The 20,331-nt window shown below is 37.6% G+C and overlaps 1 protein-coding gene across 2 annotated transcripts in view; it reads right to left on the bottom strand.

Annotated features, from left to right (window-relative positions):
- dennd4c (DENN/MADD domain containing 4C) overlaps positions 1-20,331 on the bottom strand; it is a 57,595-nt gene that overhangs the window by 34,284 nt on the left and 2,980 nt on the right. The window contains exons 1-2 of one of the 2 annotated variants that reach the window (XM_056745855.1): positions 3,447-3,568; positions 1,843-2,153 (exon numbers count right to left, since the gene is read on the bottom strand). In XM_056745855.1, coding sequence (XP_056601833.1) covers positions 1,843-2,141 — 299 coding nt within the window. In that variant the 5' untranslated portion in view covers positions 2,142-2,153; positions 3,447-3,568. Of the gene's footprint in view, positions 1-1,842; positions 2,154-3,446; positions 3,569-20,331 lie in introns of those variants that run through there. The other variant, XM_056745847.1, reaches the window with a different exon arrangement.

The following is a 20,331-nucleotide window of genomic DNA, read 5'->3' as shown; positions in this document are numbered from 1 at the left end:
ATTAAGTAGTTTTGAGACTGAGTGTAAAATTGCAGAAGATCAAGTTCTTATAAAGAGGTTTTCTTGGCTACGTCATATGTATGCGTTTTACAAAAAGACTATGTATAAGGACTAAATATCAATATATGCATGAACTTTAAATTAAATAGATTTCATTAAAAAAAAGAAATGTCTTGAAATGAAATCGATGACGGCTTTCTAGCTGTCAGGTTTCTAGATATAAGATTATAAATGTGACAGGTGCTGTTTGCTCTTCACTTTCTATGACAAGCACATTTACTGTTGCTCAAGATGTATTGCCATTTCGATATTTTGAACACAGCCCTAAAGGGTAATATAAAACCTTTTGTTCAAAAATCTTAAAAACAAGTAATAATGATGCCAAGATGCTGAAAAAGAAGCCGAGCGCCACCCCCTCATAGGTGACCTAATAAAACCCATAACCTTGGGCAAACTGAGTAACTGCTTTACCGATGACAACATCCTCATCTTGATATTTAATATCCTAAAAAGAGATGAGCCACATTAATGCACTCACAGTTTACTGCCAATATATTTTTAGAATGTATGTGCATGAGGTTTATAGTGTGAATATGAGATTATGAATGAAGTAAAATTAGAGACCAAACACGTGATGAGACATTTGAGGGCACAATGTGACCGTGTAACCATTGGATTGTTTATAAAAGCACAACTAAAACAATAAATCAGAATGATACTACATTGCTCCATCAATACAGATAGCCGATTATTCCGAGTGATATCTGCCGATATCGATTCTAAAGAGTAAATTAATATAATTCATATAATGTCGATTAATATTGAAAATCAATCTGATGATGTTTCTTAACATTTTCTATACACTGAGCACAAATTCATTGCATTTTACCGGCATCTTTTGATTGACAGAAAAAAATCGTCCCGATCATCGGCTGTTTATAAATTATCGGGCGACAGTTGATGGTCTGAAAAGTAGCTTTTGACGATCGATACCGATTATTGCCCGATATATCAGCGTTACCTGATATACCTCTAATGTTACCTATTGTATAAGAGACCCTGGACGACAAAACCGCTAAAGGGTCAGTTTTTCGAAACTGAGATTTTGACATCATCTAAAATAGCTTCCCATTGATGTATAGTGCGATTTTTGGCATACAATAAAAAAACAATAATTTGACCCATATAATATATTTTTTGGTTGTTACTTAAAATGTTCCCTTGCTACTCAAGACTGGTTTTGTGGTCTAGGGTCACATATTATAAATTACAATTTTGCAGTGTAGACTAAGACTGACTTCTGTTTCGTATGTCATAATCATTGCATCTTAAAGACACTGTAACCCAGTTATGGTAGATACCTAAAGCCCGGCCCACACTAAAATGTTTTAGTTTTCACTGAAGTTTGGCTTTACTTTTGCATTTACATGCTGTTTTGAAAATAGAGCTGTTTAAAAACACATTTGAAGTTGACCATATTGCGTCATGCGTTTAACGATGTTATATTTTCTATCATGTGACGCTCAAAAGTCATTCAGCCCAAAGAAAAGCGGTCCAATATTAGATTAAATTCTATTAGCATTTATTACTTACATCGGCATGATCCTCGGTCTACATTTTCACTCGCTGCTTCAATCTTTATGGTACTAACAGCAACAACTTTATCCATCCTTTTAAGAACCTCTTCCTCAACATTGCCGTAACGTTTCAGAGAGACTGAATGTAAATAAACACCTGACAAAAATGACGTGTCTGATGAGCAGCTTTGTAGCCTTCAAGCCATAACCCAGAACATGCATTTCAAAGGTTGGTTCATAAGCGACTGCAGAGTCAAACACTCACCCGATGTCAATCAACGGAGGCTTCCCGCGACACCTTTTGTAACACAGGAAGAGTTCAGGGCTCTTGAGGCTGCCATGGTTGAGATTGGCAGGCTGGCCGGTGTGAGTGCTCTCGATACAGGTGAAGCCCTCGGGCACGGTTTCTCCCACTGACTTGTTGATGATGGCTAGGTCTGTGATGGGAGCCTTGGGCCCACTGGACTTGGCTTCGGACAGATCCTGCTCTAGAGGTGTGGATTTGTCCGTCAGGCCGGCCACAACGAAGTAGTCCGTCACACGGTGACTCTTATCCTCAATCATGGCTGGGCGGGCCTGTTTGGAGAGAAGCCAACGTTAATGGGTTATTTATTGGTTTACTTTAAACAAGCACTGGCTACATGACGATCCAAAACACACAATAATTTCAATATCAATGCATTTCATAAATTTTGCAATGAGCCGGTCGTCAGCAGCGCACCAATATGGACTTGCTCTCATGCATTACATTTAACAACGCGACAGTGTAAACATCTTTGAAAATACAAGCTCAGTGATGCGATACAATAGTTGGGTACGAAATGGCATCTCTAATGTAGTTATTCACTAAATTACTTGGTTCAGAAAAATATTTTCCACTTATTTCTATGCATGCATTTAATTGCAATTCTGTAGCCAACCATAGCAAGGACCCACTGGCACAAATGAACGTCTGAATACAGTGAGGAGGCAAATGACAGCTGTAGCATCTTGAACTGAGTTCTAAGACATTTCTTAACAAAACAAAAGCTCCCTGTACAGAGTGTTCAGTTTTTGTAGCATTGCCACTAATAGCTTTGAGACAAATGAAATACACAACCTCTGTCTCTAAAGAGATGATGTGTGGCTCATGATATGAGCAGAAATAATCACAAACCATATGGAAGTGCCACTAAAACTTAAATCTAAGCATTAACACCATAAGAGAATATGATGCTAATTGGAGTGTATTCATCTAGTGCTGTTTTAAAATATCATAATTCTGAGGCTGTATTCATCAGAACGGGATCATCTGATCAAATTGACTTCATCAGCTGGAAAGAATAGTTCTGAAAGTGATCCAATATCGTTTTTCAACATGTCATTAGAGCTGTCAAAAACACTCGATTTGACGATGCATCGCGATGCAGATGAGAGCGATAACTGCATCGCTGCATACAAACATATAATCGAGCCCTAGTTTAAAGTTGTTAAAGACACCAGACTGCGTCTAAAAGCGCCTCATCGCATTATCAAAGAAGCGCACGGCACTGGCCGAACAAGGTGGATATATCTTGATGATCAAAAGAGGACCAAAAATACAATTAATTTGTGTTCTGTGTGTAGAAAGTTTTAAGAAACATCACAAGTTTAATGTTCAATATTATAAGCCACTATTTGAATTTATTAAATTCAGAAAGGTAAGAAATATAAATGTTATCTTCAGAGTAGACCGAAACAGTGCCAAAACTAGCAAAAAGATTCAACTGAAGTTTAAAAGGACCTTGTCAAGAATTACAATCTTTTTTAAACAAAGTAAAAAAAACATTCCAGTTCTACTCTTTGAAAGACCTGTAAAGCTTCAGAGTATAAACACGAAGGATTTATTACCTCTCAAAACATGGGTAGAACATCAGGATCAAATGGTTGGCAGGGAAGAAAGTGAGGGTACAAAAATCAACACTCCTTTCAACTTCAAAGCATTTCAGGAAGACTGACGGGAAGTCAAAGTTTCCAGTCATCATTTGCTCGGTCCAGATTTAAAATCGACTTGTCTTGCTTTTACAGCTTCTTGTAAGTCCCTTCAGAAATCTTTCTATAAAGCCTAGGCACCATTTGTAATAAGCATTTAGCTGCAGTGCACAAGTATACTGTTAGAATTGACCTATGTCGGTCATGTTCTCGCATAAGCACAGTGCACTTTTAAGTGCTGATTCATTCCCTGTAAGGAGAATGAATTGAAAATCATTAAACCCTGCTATAAAAGTTCCCACACTGCATTAATGTTTAAACACAATCCATTCAGCGGGTCCAAAAGTAGAGAATAAGCAGGTATATATAAATATCCAAATAAGGGACAACGAGAGAGAGGAGAAAGAGAGAAAAAGATAGCTAGAGGAATAGATAGATAGATATGAAGTGTCACTGGCAGACCTGTTGTTCTTTCATCATATTTTTCTCAGTCTGACACAAAGATGAAAGATTACAGGGATTAAGCATTAGGATATTTGCTTGAGCTTATAATGGAATAAAAAACTTAATTTTTTCTAGTGTAAATTAACCAATTTTTGCACTTTTCATTTAAACTTCCATGTGCCATTTACATGATAAACACTTTAAATGTGCTTTTCCAAGGTTGCTCAAAACATGTGACTATAGACTGACATACTGTGAAACAGACTTATATTTATTGACATGGAAGTTTGCAAGACGAGAACTGTGCAATTCCAGCGTTATGGACGTGACATTTTGCCTTATGTACATTACATAAAAATGCTCAGGGAAAATATGTTTTACAAATATTTTGCGCCGTCTGTTTATATTTTCCTAAACCCTTGTTGATAGAGTCTAAACATAAAAAATGTCAGTCAACGTACAAAAAAGAGGGAAATAACGTTTTTCGTGAGACGACAAACTCTGTAGGAATTCTGGCAATTAAAATGCACAAATCTGAAGCAATAATACCCAATGAATGTAAAAGGGATGCCTCTTTATAGAACATAAAATTGTTAATTTATTTTCAATTTCGAATGTCCATTTATGAGCAATATGTACTGTTATGGATGTGACAATCCGGAAAATGACCCAACTATGAAAAACCCTGCGCTTAAAATAAAACAAATGCTTTAAAAACTTAAGATAACCCGCATGGGTAGTTAAAACTCAAAATGTTGAAATCAGTGCTGATGCATAGTAAAAAAATGTTTTTTTTCACAGAATTGTGCAATTAGGGCATGCCAAACATACAACGAGAATCTGGGCATCTATAAATGCTGAATCGTTTACGTTGCAGCAAACCTTTTGCAAAATGTAACCCTCTGTGATTGTTCTTTCGACTTGAAAGGAGCCATATCTATTCGCCTTGCCATTGGCATTGACTTCTTTTACGTAATGATGACACGGTTGAAAAGGCCCATACTGTGGGAGCCAGGAAAATGATTCAGTGAGTTCTCACAAAAAAAGGGAAAGCAATAAAAATTTAACAATAAGACTCCACATCTCCCTCGTCCAGCCCCTGTAGAGGACAAAAAAAGCCAAACAGGAATGTGGCCTTCGCAAAACTGTCTAAAAACGTTTAACAACAGTTGCTTACAAACATACTTCCAAATAACTTTGTTTGTGTTCGGCAGAATAAGGATTTTTATACAGTTTTGGAACAACATGAGGGTGAATAAATGACGACAGAATTTAATATTTTGAGTGAACTTTCACTTTAAGGGCAGAACATTTTCTATATTACAAACAAAAAAAGATGAGATTGCATAACTAGTTGTACTTGCAAGCATCAATATTACTATCCATGATGATGGTTTCTTTTGTCAGCAGGGATAAAGCAACACATTAAAAACTCTATCACCAACACTCCGTATCATAACGGTGACTTGCTTAAGCAAGCAACCCTCTTTTGTACTTCAAAAAATAATGTAAAAACCTACGTCTGTACATTTTCCAGTGCACAAGCTAGCCTACAGACTACAGAGCGCGTCTGAGCATTCATTGTTGATTTTCCGTTAACCAAGCTGAGATTTACAGCAGCGTGGCCATGACTACTGTTTGTTGCTCATTGAAGTGTACAGCCAGACACCTAGGCCTCTATTTCACTCCGGTTTTTCTTCTAAATAAGTAACAAGACTGCAAAAACAGCTTTGAAAGAAGCCGTAATAGAAAACGCAGATCAAATTCTGGTCATTTTGTTTCAGTGCCCAGCTGAATGTTTCTGAAGCGTGGGCAGTGAAAGCCTTTTAACAGCTGTAAAGACACAGTTCAGTCTTTCCAGACCAAAGATGGAAAAGAGTCTACACAGTGAAAACTGGTTCACACAGCTTGATAATGAACTAGGATTATTTTCATTAACTACAACTATTTAAAAAAAATCTGGTAATGTTTGGTTATCAATGGTAAGTATAAGTATTATTTAAAAAAACTAAATAAAAATGAGAAATGTTGCATTAAACTGCTGCAATAAACTGAAATAAGTTTAGGATGATGCGCTTAAATAATTAACTGAAAAAAATGTAAACTATGGAAATAAAAAAGAAACTTATTTATTACAAAGAAATTTGTATAAATACTATTTAAAATAAAATATTACAAATATTACAAATGAAATAAATAATAAAACGACAAAAGCACATAAAAAGCAATGTTTTTTGCTAAAATGTAGCATGTTGGCCTGCAGTCCACAGGACCACCAAAGCGGACATGTTGCGTGAAAACGCTCTCATCGACCCGAGTTCGAACCCCATCATTTCCTTTCTCTCTAGACTATTATTCATAGCACAACAAAACATTAACTACAAATATAAATTTATAATTTATGAGCTATGACGGAAAACCTACAACTTGATGTCACAAATCCCAATCCTCACACACAAAAGGGCACAAGCTATACAAACAAGCACCAGTATATTTCTACCAAGCGGGTGTTTTTTGGAGATGGGATCTGTATCGGAAAGACTGAGTCACGGGAGCAGTGCATGGTGGTGTGGGCACCGCCATCTGCCAGACATAAGTTCAGTCCTGCCATTAGACAACAAGCATAAACAAAGAAAGAAAATAGCCGAGCTGAATGCCTGCAAAGCAAAGTCAAAATGACATGACAATATACCAGTGAAGATTTATACCTGCAGTAACCGAACTGATGCCAAATATGCAGAAGAACATGTGTAATGGATGAAACCCGATGTGATCACAAATTCAAAGTCTTGAGTCGAGTAGACAAAGAGAAGCATTTTTGGGGCATCATTTAGGGATGTTTATGCATCAAGTTGAAAAGGGGACATCGGATAAATTCAGGAAGCCCTGCTCCAGGGGTTTTACTAAGCCTATCATGATGCTGTTAAAGACAAACTCCAGTCACCTCACTAATGAGATGTTACTTGGTTACGTGCCATTTAGCAGCAGCTTACAGTCCATTTAATTGCAGGTACAACCTCCCCCCAGCATCCTGAGGTTAAATACCTCGCTTCAGGGCACCGCTGTTATTAAACAAGATTACAAATACGCTCTGTTTCCCGTTTGCTCATACCTTAAACCAGGGATCAGGGTTGGATCTTAACTCTGCAGTGCTCCGGCCCTCCAGGGTAAGATTTGAATAGCCCTGCCTTAAACCTAAAACTGTTTGCATTAGCATCAGCAATGTCGAGTACTGTTTGGGTTAAGCAAAATCCAAAATCCTTCACAACACCATACATGCGTCCTATCGTAAACAAACTGTTAATAATATATTATTATTAATATTGATAATATTAAGTAGTATGAGAGAGATTTATCTTCATTGTTATAGGACACATTTATTTCTCAAGTACTCTCAAACATTCTTGGTTATTTTACACAAAATTACACTATTTTTTAAGAAAATGTCTGCATGTGTACGGCTGTACCGAGGGTGCTTTAAGTACGCAACTTTTTCAAAGAGGACTAAAGCTCAGCATGGTGCCGCAATGCACGTTGCTAAAAAAAGACATAAGAACAATTTCTAGATAAAAAGCCTCACTAACTGGTTAAGACCTGCATTTACAATATTATTAATAAAAGTGGGAAAATAACCAGGCATCCTAATCACTATTCAGTCTTAACACAGTAGTTTGGCTCTTGACTGTTACCATAGCAACAGCTTCAACCTGACTGCAAAGGAGGAAAGTATCTGCTGTACTCAAACATGAAACTGTTTTGCATCATCCCCCTAAACTCCAGGCACTCCGTCTTATAAAAGCGCACTGAACAGTGAAGGTGATTTAAAGAGGCTAGATGGGACGCGTGAGAAGCCATAAGATGAAATCTTGCTCACAGGATGGGAGAGAGGTGACTATGCCAAACATCTAATCCAGCGTGCTAAGAGACGCATTATTTACTGCAGTTCACATTCCAGAGAGGAGAGAGATGCATGGGTACTACCGCTAGGTGAAACAAATGCATCAAGGCCAATCTCCAGCCCATTTCAGAATAAGATGTAGTAGGTGACTCATGTCTATTTGTTTATCAAAGGTACATATATTTGTGTGTACATCCAGTGGTTTCACAGTATTACGAACCGGGCCAACGTGCCCAGTGCCCATTGACTACCATGAGCCCATTCAGTTTGGTACAGAAAACCCTACAACTATGAAAACAAATGTTTATCTATGTTTAATATATGGTCCCATAGCCTATACAAGGCCTCTGTGGATACCCTGTAAAAAATGAAGTTTTCAACAAATCATGGCAAAATATGTTATCTTTTACTCATTAAATTAAATTTGACTTATTACTTAAATGATTTGATGTTTACAGTCAAGAGTCACAGGGGCATTTTATGATGAGAAATATTTAATTTATGTGATGCATTAAATATGTGTATATTTCATATGGCTTAATTTGGTCCATTGTTGATTTATTCGCTGTGTAGCTAATATCAGACTTCTATAAACCCTGTACAGATTATTTTTAGCATTTGAAGCAGAGCGAGAACGGTTTTGGTATTAATTATCATCATAGCTTTCAAATTCTAATTGTGAATGCGCAGCTAAGGGAAAGAACAGAACAATTGTGGGAGGGGGGCCTTGGAGGTAACTGGCCCCGGGCCCTTTGAAGTCATAATCCGTCCCTGGTCCCAGGTATCGATGCCAGCTGCGAGTTTCCACTCTCTGTCTTTTTTCTGACAGCGAGTTGACACGCTGTACGTGAACGCAGTGACAACTGAGCCCCGCCTCCTCTCACAGACTTTGCGGCAGTTCAATTGTGTTAATGTTAGAAAAGATGGCCAGTGCAGAGTCTCAGTAACACATCTGGCGCTTGGTCCCACTATTTAACGCTTCCCATGTTTACCATCCATAGCGCTATGTATGTGCGCTGATCAATAATTTCATTCACTCGTTTCATTCAACCTGGTTAAACGTTGTTTATTTTGGCCAGTACAGAGTCTACGCAACAGTTCTCATGTTTAATGCATGCGTTTCTGTCTTTATGTGTGCTCATCAATGACTTCATCGTCTAATTCGCTCTGGTTAAGTTGATGTTTGAAATGATGCTGGTGCGGGTAAAGTCTCTGCATCAGTTCTTCCGTGTGATGCACGTTTGCCTGTCAGTGTTTACAATAGCGCAACATGTAAATGCTGATGAATGATTTTATCCACTCATCTGATTCGCTCTGGTTAAAATTTGTTAATGTAACAGTGAGTTCACACCAAACACGAATCAAGTGTTTTGCGCGAGTAAATTACATACAAAGTCAATGCTAAGATGCGTATAGATGCGAACTCGAGGTAGGTGGTGAGAATGACGCGGGGCGGAGCGATTGCCGCGAACACGAGTCAACCTCGTTTTCAGCAAAGGTTGAAAATATTTGTCAGATCGTGTCACTCACGAGACAATAACAAACTTTTCCCGCGAGTAATTAATAGTGTGGAACGCGATTGTACGCGTTTGGTGTAAACCCAGCATTAGAAAGATGGCAGTGCGTAGTCTCCGCAATAGTTGTTGCGTTTAAGTTTGCATTTCTGTCTCTTTGTGCGCTGATGAATGATTATATTTGTATAAAAGCCTAATTAAAATTAGTTAATCATATGTATTAAATAACATTAACAAACAATAAATGAGCAATACATTTGTTCAAGTATTTATTAATCTCTTTTAAATGTTAGTTAAAAAATACAACTATTTATGTAAGCTGTGATCTATTAATAGTGACAAATACAACCTAAATTTTAAATAGTTACATTCGATTAACAATTAATTAATAATATAAAAATATACCTCATTGTCTAGTCTTGTTCAATATAAATTTAATAATGAATTTAGGCCCTTGTTGTTATGGCAGTTTCTTCCCGTAGAAACTAGTACAGTATATAAACCACTTTATAATGTCCATGTAAATGCTAAAAAGAGCAGATTGATATGCGAGCACATTATATATTTACTCCCATACATTTCCAACCAGTCTGTCAACAAATAGGGCAAAGGAGTTTTCCTCGCCAAAGCACAGTGCAAAATGCATTTGAAAATGATTGCAGTGCAAACATCTAAATGGTACACGCATGTTCAACAAGAGACAAAGTCCTCCATTGTTGTCGTAGCAACAATCACTAAAAAACCACGAAGTAAAAGCTATAATGTTTTGGAAATGATCATTTTAAATGTGCAACTGAATCCCCAAAATGGTTATTTCATTCAACGAGATAAATAGTTACATAGTAAAAGAAACTAGAATTCCAACAGTACAAGTTTGCTATTGTTATCTAATAATTTATCCGATAATTCAATTTATCTAATAAGTAATGTCAGCAAGCTCGCCATGCTATTTTTCATGTCTGGTATGTTTAAAATGTATATGCATCTGAAATTTTCAGGAGTGAAATTGGGATTAGGAATGAAAGAAGGGTGACAATGCACATGCACAAAACACACTTGAGATCCACATTATCTTTGCCAACCAGAGACACCATGCAGATGGTTTATCCCAGCAGCACTAGCAATCTCTTGCCCAGCATAAACTCCATGAATAATTTCAGTCATGTTATTGTTTAGGTGTTGCCATTTTACATCTTTGCATAAAACAAAGTAACACTCACAATTTCATTAAAACGTACCTAAAAACAAACAAAACAAAAAACACGAGAAGCCTTACATTATGGAAGATGTGGCTCAGTGGCTGCTTTCGATTCTTCAGAGATTTTAAAACATCCTTGGAGCCTTAATTACTAAATTCAAGTGACAGAACAAACTTGCAGTCATAGTTAATCCACTGCTTTGTATACATAAAAGCCATATTAGGCAAGACAAGGATGCACCCAATACATACTTTTGTCTCGTTGTAAAAAAAGTAACTCGATGATGTGCGACTTCTCTAGAAGTGGACCCTCCTAATTTCAAAACAGGTTTCGCTGAGACTCACAGAGCAGTCGATCAGGTATCTACGCCTTTGTTAGTTGGATTGTTTCTTAATGCTGCCTTATCTCAAGAGTAAACGCCTGTTGGTCCATACGAATCCATCTATACATCCATGCAGACTCAACATGTCTAATGCAAAAGACAGTAAAATCGATGAAATTATTAAGAAAGATTTTCCTCAGTACTTTTGACTGAATGACATACGAATACAAAAGTTTTTATGTATAGAAAGACTATTTATTACTGCATGTCACAATGAACGATCACAAAGGAAAACAGTATATTTAATAGTATAGGGGCTCTCAATGAATATCGATTCAATCTGCAAGCGTTTCGAATCGATTCACACAGTTTATTTTTTACGTTACCAAATATAATACGTGACATCTTAAAAAAAATAAGGCAGAGGTCAACTGCGAGAGTGGAGCAGCACCTGGACATTTTACGCAGTGGAGCAAATAGGAGAAATAGAGAAGGGACTACCACCACTATACTTCAGCCGACTAGTCAGTAAATGCAAAATAGTGTTTTCCAAAAGACTAAGACTTAAGAACATACGTCTGTAACTTTGTTAGCCAGACGGATGCCATGGGTGGTCTGCATGGGACTAATAAACTAATATTGGTCAATTAAGCGTTCTTTTAATGTATGTGTATGTTGATTTTGTGGAAGTGACTGTCGTCTAACATACACCACCAATGAGTCACGTTTAATTACTAGTTTTTATTGTTTTAATGTCTGACAGCAGAATACGTCAATGAGAATGGCTTTACTGGGAACTCAGTTAGGGCTGGGCGATCTTCCCAAAAAAGCACAATCTTCATCTAAATAAAAATGAAACTCGATCCACGAACTGAATTGCACTTTTTTGCACATGGTGCTATGGAGGTTTAAAGTTTATAGCACAGGCCAAACAGTTGTACAGGTAACACAAGTATAAAACTTCTGTAATCATCTTAATAAAACACAAATCCAAATCATCACATAAATAGACTGGTTAACGACAAAGGACATTAACGTTATATACAAATGGTTCAATTAGGGCCATACTATTTTTGTTTAGCCAAAAATACAAATTTTGCAGCAAACCCACATCTCTCAGTAAAAAAACAATCTGATGGAAAAGGAGAGTAAAATGTTATACTAAAAAAAATTACATCACATAACTTGGACTGGATTTTGTATCCGTCTGTGATGCAGGTGGGAAACCTAAAGCTATTTCACCATTAATTGTTCCGCATTGCCTAATCTTTTCCACAGAGTCTTGCTTTCTTTCGAACAAATGGACAGCCAGGCCTCCATTGTGACTTAAAAAGTGAGGTCACATTTCTTGGCGCAGACACTAGCCAGTTGCCACAACTATATTCAAGAACACACTCTGAGTACAATGACAGAGTTTAAGAACTACTCACTCATATCAAGGGTTTGGACAAAATGAAAATAATATGACAACGAATCGATAAAATCGATAAAAATCGATTACTAAAAGAGTTGGCAACGAATTTCATTATCGATTCGTTGTGTCGCGCGACGCGGAGACGTTTGATTATTAAAAAATAAATAACTTTATTTAAGCGCGGAGCGGAGTGAACAGACTCTGTCTCTCTCGCGCACTGGTGCTAGCAGAGTTCGGCGCATCATAAACAGGGAGGAGCAAAAATAAAATAAACCAGCGGAGTTAGAGAAAAGATACATGGCGGAGGCAGAGAAATCAACGCGAACCAAGTCATCAAAGATGCGGGAGCATTTCACACTTAATAAAATGAAAAAGTGTGTTAATTGCAATATATGCAAAAACGACATGACATGACACGGGAGCACCACAGTAATGATCCAGCACCTGAAACGGAAACATGTTGGGTTCTTTGATGAGGAGGAAGGGAGTTCAACAGCAGGTTAAGTCACTACAGAATCCTACGTTTGTTCCGTTTTGAAGTGAAGAACGTAATGTCGCTGGTGCTGGTGTTTACTCGTTATCCAGCTTGACAAGTTAGCGTTAACTTGCTATTAACAATAGTAATGCAGGGGTGGTAACATCCTTTTTTGGACCATTCATTTTTCATTCTGTTGTCATGTATAGCTACACTGCAAAAAAAATATTTTCTTACTAAGTAATTTTGTCTCGTTTCCAGTCCAAATATCAAAAAAATTCTTAAATCAAGATTACTAGAAAAGAAAAATGGCATGAGAAAATTAAGTGATGCTTAAAACTTCTGTTTGAGATTATATCTCGTTAAGCTTATTTTTCTTACCCCATTGGCAGATCAATTTGCTTTTTTTAAACAAACAATTGCTTAATTTTGAGGTGTTTATTCAGAAAGCAAGAAATACTTTCTTATGCTATTTCATGTGTCTAGTAAATGTTTCTTGATTTAAGATTTTTTTGATATTTGGACTGACAACAGGACAAAGCTACTAAATTAGAAAAGCAATTTTTGCAGTGTGTATAATATATTTTTGTTATCCAAGAATAAAACTGTTTATAATGTCCAAAACACTGCAAACGCCAACCCATCACTCTGTTACAGGTCCCTGCACACCCCCCCATCCCAGTACAAACCCCAGCGCTCGTGCTGGAGGGATGCTTCACTGGCTGCGGGGCAAAAGGGGGTAGGGGCGGACAGACGGCCGGTAGCCTTGTGTCGTACACTGCCTGTCTCAATTCACTTAGCTGAGAATCCAGGAGGCCCTGAAATAGGTTTGTTTCACGTGACGTCAAGCTGCTGCATCGCGAGAGCGCGGAATTCAGATGGAGGGCAGGAAGTGAAATAGCTGAGGACAGCTGAGTTTACGGCTGCTCCAATAGTTCAAACCGAGAAAAGGGAAAGGGATTTTACTAGTGGTGGGCCGTTAACGGTGTACTCTTATCGCGCGATAAAAAAAATGTCGCCGTTAATCTATTCTCAAAGTTGGGTTGGGAGCTGGGTCTATACTACGCAAGCTATGATGACTTTCACCTTGATATTTTAGCGCGGATGTATACCAGCTTAACTGCACTGTACGGGGCGAGAACGAGATTTTTCAACTCGCGTGATTCGCGTCATTCGCGGAAGCAGAAGCCGCCTCATCATCTCATAACCAGGGCTTCATTCGCGCGATTCGCGCAGCAAGTAGGTCTATTGGCTCTTTGCACTAACATATAAATCACTCGCGCTTGACACGCCATTCGCGTTTGGTCTGAACACAACATAACGTTACTGTGAAATAACCGCATCAAACGTGACGTGCTAACATGGATGCAGCTATGAAGCCGCCGGGTTTGCTTCAGGGAATATTAATTTTTAAGAAGCTTCCCAGTAGAAACATCGACAAGACTAAGGTTGTTTGCACCTTGTGCAATGCGGTGGAGGAATTGGTTTAAAAAAAAAACTTTCTCTCAACAGGTAGTGGTCCAGCTTTAGTTGAAACCAGTAAATTTGTATCGGCACCTAATGTATTATGGCTCCTGTATGACATATCGCTTGTTGCTCCCTCACTCTTTGTAAGTCGCTTTGGATAAAAGTGTCTGCTAAATGACTAAATGTAAATGTATTGTAGGAGCTCTTCCAGTCTCAAGTACCACCTAAACGCAAATCATCCCTTAGCTAATGCGGAAGTAAACACAAGTTCATCTTATTGAACATAATTTAATTTTCATCACCAATTATCATAGTAGAACAGCTTTCTCAAGCGGTTTGTGATGCATTTTGGTAACAGGAGATGAGCCCCTGGTCTAATGCGCCACCTGGCTTGAGAAACCCGTTCTCAAAGACTTACTTTTAGTCATTACTTGGGTAGCACACATATTCTGAATGCCTTCGGCAGAATTCAAATGAGCCATTATCTAGATATCTAGATTAATCTTGGAATTAATCTAGATTAATCTAGATTAAAAAAATTAATCTATGCCCACCACTAGATTTTACAGAGTACCAAAGATTGTCACTCATAAAGGTGAGAAATGTAAAAAGCCCACAGAACAACGCCGTAAAAAGTGGATTTTTAACGTACGTCTGCGGTCGGGAGGATCAGAGTCTGTTAATGCCCGTGTCTGCAGCGACCACTTCGTCGGAGGTATGTTAGCTAAATAAAGTAATCATGCTCCCCACTGATATGTTGCAGGCTATGTAGATGCCGGATGCCAGACTGACATAACAATGGATGACATTGAGAAGATGGAGGATGTTCAGAGACAAAACACAACAGAGCTGGGAGATCTTCGAGCCAAAGCAATGGACACACAGTTCAACAAGGAGCCCTTTGAAAAAAACGAAGACAAAACAAGGTTCTACACGGGCTCCCCAACTTATTAGTTTTAATTCAGATTTTTGAGTTGTGCAAACCCTACATCAGCTGTGGTCCTACATCTGTGCTTTCAAAATTTGAACAGTTCATTTTAGTTTTGATGAAGCTGAGACTAAATCTCTCTGTCAACTGCTTCTAGAGTTTGGCATAAAGTAATAGACATACTTCATGAAAGGTTGGAATTTCAAATTGAGTGGCCAGAGCGACATGTTCTTCAAGCTACAATGCCAATGGGATTCAGACAGACATTTGGATGTAAAGTTGCTGTGATAGTTGACTGTTTCGAAGTTTTTATTGAGAAGCCCTCTAATTTACTAGCCCAAGCACCAACGTGGTCAAACTACAAGCATCACCATACTGCAAAATTTCTGATTGGTGTTGCACACAAGGCTATGTCACTTACATATCTTGTGCCTGGGGAGGGAGAGTCAGCGATAAACAGATCACAATAGAGAGTGGCCTCGTAAAAAACCTGTTACCTGGAGATATTGTCCTAGCAGATCGTGGGTTCAATATAGGTGATAGTGTGGGATTTTACTGTGCTTCACTACAGATACCTGCATTTACCAAGGGGAGAAAATAGCTGTCAGCGTATGAGGTGGCAGACGCAAGAAAAATAGCGAATTTGCGTATTCATGTTGAGAGAGTTATCCACTAGTCACACTTGGAATTTCAAATTGAGTGGCCAGAGCGACATGTTCTTCAAGCTACAATGCCTATGGGTTTCAGACAGGCATTTGGATGTAAAGTTGTGACTAGTGAATAAAAGTATTACACTTGTGTAATACTAGTGACTAGGGCTAGTGACTAGTCCAATTGTACTGGCTGGCTATATGTATTATATGTAATGAAATTGATTCTAATCTGTTATTGCACACCATGTTCTTATTATAAAAATTGTTGAAAAATCTAATCTTGTAAATAAACCACCATTTATAATTCTGTCTTCTCAATGGCATTTAATGTTTTCATTTATATTACACAACAGCCAGAACTCACAAAGACCACACTAATAACAATAGTCAAAATGTAATCTTGTCTCCTACAACAGTATTGATATAACAGCAATATCACACAGATCACATTCAAGAGTGCCTGGATCCTTTCATTACACATGTGAGTTTGTAACTTGCTGTCCCAGTATTTCTGGAAGTATACCGTTTCTAAAAAAGCACTCAACTTTAGGGATAACATCATCCCAAAGTTTAAGATCGGGCAAAATCCTTTCAACAAAAATGTCATTGTGGTTCCACACAACAAAATCACAGTACTCAGCGTCTACAATATGAAGCTGTCCCTGAACTTGGTAGTAGTAGTCATGAGACATTCTTGAAACTGGTTCTAAATTCATACAATACAGACTCTCCGCAACGGTTTCCTCCATAGACGTATTCTCCATGTTACCTGCCCTCCATCTGAAATCGCCCCGCCTTATCATAATCACGTGACTGAAACCCAGCTATAAAGTGGCTCGATTCAGGACAGCAGGGCCTGAGGGGAATTGCAATGAGTGACACACATCCACACACACACACCGACACAAAAAACAACAACAGCAACACAATGCAGTAGCCATTCAACCATTAGCAGTAATGAAGATGTGTCATAGAAGGATGCGTACAGGCCTGTCTGTGAAAAGACTCTCAGAACAAAAAGACACTTAAAAAAGTGCTTCAATTAATTATGTTAAAATTATATAATGGGAATAAAACAGCAATAGAACAGGAATAAAAACGATCAGTAAAAAAATATATATCGCAATATAAACACGTGGTATTATTAATTTATAAAACAAACATAAAAATACTCTAAAGCTACAATCCCAAACTTTTTAAGTTAAAAATAAACAAAAAAACAGTACATAGCAGAGATGTTCACAAGTCTTTCAGCTAGAGTCCGAGTCAAGTCATTTCATACCTTATTGAAAAAATTCTCATACTCAAAAATCCTATTTGCAAAGTTGTTTTCTATAGAAGAAACATTTTATCAGAAAATATTCCAGTTGATTTAAGTCAGCATAAAATTGTACTATTTACGCTGATTTATGTTAGATAAATTAAAAATACGTGACAAACTGCAATCATTAATATATTTTTTATCTCTCGTACAACTCACTACGAAAAACCCACATTCTACAAAAATATTGATAAAAACAGTGCTAGTTTTAAAGGCTGCATTTTTAATATCCTAAATACCCATGCAGTCTCGTCACAGTATAATAGCTTGCCATGCGTGACTAATCTTTGTGTATGCATTCTTAGATGCCTAGTGAAGTTTGATGTCGCCGTTCCAGTGTATTTAATTATATTCCCACATTTGCATGTAGCATAACTTCCCGAAGTTCCTGATTCTGACACATTGATAAAATCAAACGTGAGAAGTGCCGAGGCTCCCGCCATGTTTCATGTGACTGAAGTTTACACGGAATACGCAGTGAAACATCCGTCATGGAATTCTATGATAAAAGTTATATTTAACGCTAAACACGTTCTTTCCTTATGATATCAGTATGGTTCAAAGACAAAAGACTTGTTTTATTTCAATATTCACAAGTCCTTTTTGTCGAGTCGAGTCAAGTCTGAAGTCATTTTAGGTCAGGTCTGAAGTAGAGTCTGAAGTCTCTAACTCGAGTATCTCTAGTACATAGTATGTAATCAATGTACACACATTTTAACGTTAGAAAAATAAACACATTAAAAAAATTTGTTCAAAGCAATCTGAAAGATTTGGCAGAAAATGTCAGTTTGATTTCATTAGCCCTGAACCCACCAAGTGGTAAGAATGTAAAGTAACCTCAACTAAAAACTTTGCCATCAAAGCCAGATTAAGTGGCTTCTTTAGTAAAGCCTCAAATGTCTGCTGACTAGAACTCGTTCCACTTTAAAAGACACATGGAAAAGCACATCGCCTCAGACACCTGCCAATGACAGCGTGGTGATGTTCGTTCAGTCTCTGCTTCCAACATCTAACAACCACAAACCCCAGATTCAGCAGAGTACAGTAAACCGTGTTAATGTCAGAAAATCCCATAAAGTAAAAGCAGAAGTGGATTTCTGAGGCCGGGTGAAATGGGGTTACACATGATATGCATTAGATTAGATTAGATTCAACTTTATTGTCATTACACATATACAGGTACAGTGTAACGAAATGTAGTTAAGATCATACAGCACATGCCGTGTCTGCTTCAGTACACCCCTTAACTTACTGAAGAATCTAACGAACAAAACCTTTGCAACCCGACAGGAAAATCATGTTTTTGTCTGTTCTATCCATCAGGAAGGCGATGAGCAGAACAAGCAAACTCTCTACATGGAAAACTGTCAAACTAAACTGTAAATAAACTTCCTTGCGCTAACATATTCCAAAATGCAGGTTTTATAGGGAAATGCCTTCGTCTGCAGTTTAAAATAACATCACTCGGCACACATGACTTTTGCTAGCGATCAAAGGCAGACAAAAAAATGGCCTTTTCCATGAGATCCACCCACACACTCCTGCTCATACTGGAAAAATGAGTAATATTGTAAAGAAGAACCGCACAGTCTGGATAAAAGACACAAGTCTACCATACACAGGTAAACAATATGTGTGTGTAAGCTCATTGCCTTGCACTGAAATGTGTAAGAGCGTTAAAATAATATGATAGGGAGGACCTTGCCATCTCTTCTCTATATTTAACGATTCAATTCCATTTCTAAAGTAGAAATGTTAAGGAATATTAAGGGAGACTTTCAGGGATGTAATAATATATCGTGGCACAAGACTATAAAAATTACTAGGTGTTGTAGAGCTATGACACATTTTTAATACGATTTGATATTGGATGAACTGCTAATATGTTTTTTTTCTTCTGCTTTTTTGTTGTGTTCTTTTAGGTTTTAGCTTTCTTAATTCTTTTCTTATTTGTAATTTTATGTTCAATTAATTTTTTTAGCGATGGACCGAATTTTTTTATTTATTTACAGACACAATTGAACAATACGTTTAAAAAAAAAAAGGTTATTTGAACTGTAGATTCATTGGAACAATATTGCTTCAACTACTGTTATAGGGCTGTGCAATTAATCGAATCAGCAATTTTGGCTTAAAATGATTAAAAAAAAAAAAAAAAATGTGTAGATATTATTGTGTGGCATTCCATTTCGCAAGGATCTACAGTGGTGCAGCCTATCAGGGTCCATTTAAAACTAAAATTGTCATTGTTTACTCTTTTTTACTCATTTACCCTCTTGTCATTTCAAACCTTCAAACCTGACTTTCTTTCTTCCACAGAACACAACAGAAGATATTTTGAAGAAAGTTGCCAACTGAGCAGCACTGGACCCCATTAACCCCTATTGTTTTTGACACAATACCAATGCAAGTAAATGAGGTCCATTTATCAATCGTTTACAAAATATCTTCTTTTGTGTTCTGCAAGTGGAAGACAGTCAACAGGTTAGAAATGACAAGAGGGTACAATTTTTGTATTTTTTCAATCACTTTAAGGCCAATGCTTCTTGAAATTGCAAAATCTTAGTTGGAGACAGAAAGCAACAGGCATTTCCAGCGGCTCTAAATTGGCAGGTACATCTGAAATAATTGCTCTGCGAAATCAAAAGAAAATGAGCCAGCCAGGCTGTGGCGTCACAGATCAGGACGCCTTCGACATCTGATTGCCAGTGTAGCTCGACACATCACGCAGGCTTTCTGAGAGATTCATGCCATGCATATTAATAAGCCCTTTTTAACCCGGTGAACAGCTTTTAGAGAAAGAGCAGGCGAATTCAATTTACACTCCAAACTATGGACAACTCCTGCTGCTTAGAATAAAGCCGGTCCTCTCATCCGAGGGCTGAAGGTGTCAGTCAGACAATAAGAACAATGGAGAGATACATTAAAAAAGCATAAAATATTAAAACATAGATAAATGCAAGTCCGTAAACAGCACTAGACAGAAAGCAGTTTCTCCCTCTGGTTAAAAATGTAAATAACATCTGAACGGTCCTAGATTATGTTGACATCATCGATTAGCCAAGAGCGGAAATTTCCTTATGGTTCACTTCTATTTTAGAAATGAGAAAAACAACAACACAGTTTCACTTGTACAAAATGTTTGAAGTTGAAGAAACAACACGATGAA

This window comes from Triplophysa dalaica, chromosome 1 (assembly GCF_015846415.1).
Source record: "Triplophysa dalaica isolate WHDGS20190420 chromosome 1, ASM1584641v1, whole genome shotgun sequence".
Taxonomy (NCBI): domain Eukaryota; kingdom Metazoa; phylum Chordata; class Actinopteri; order Cypriniformes; family Nemacheilidae; genus Triplophysa; species Triplophysa dalaica.
The sequence above is the reverse complement of the archived record's forward strand: the minus strand, read 5'-3'. Positions and strand labels throughout refer to the sequence as shown.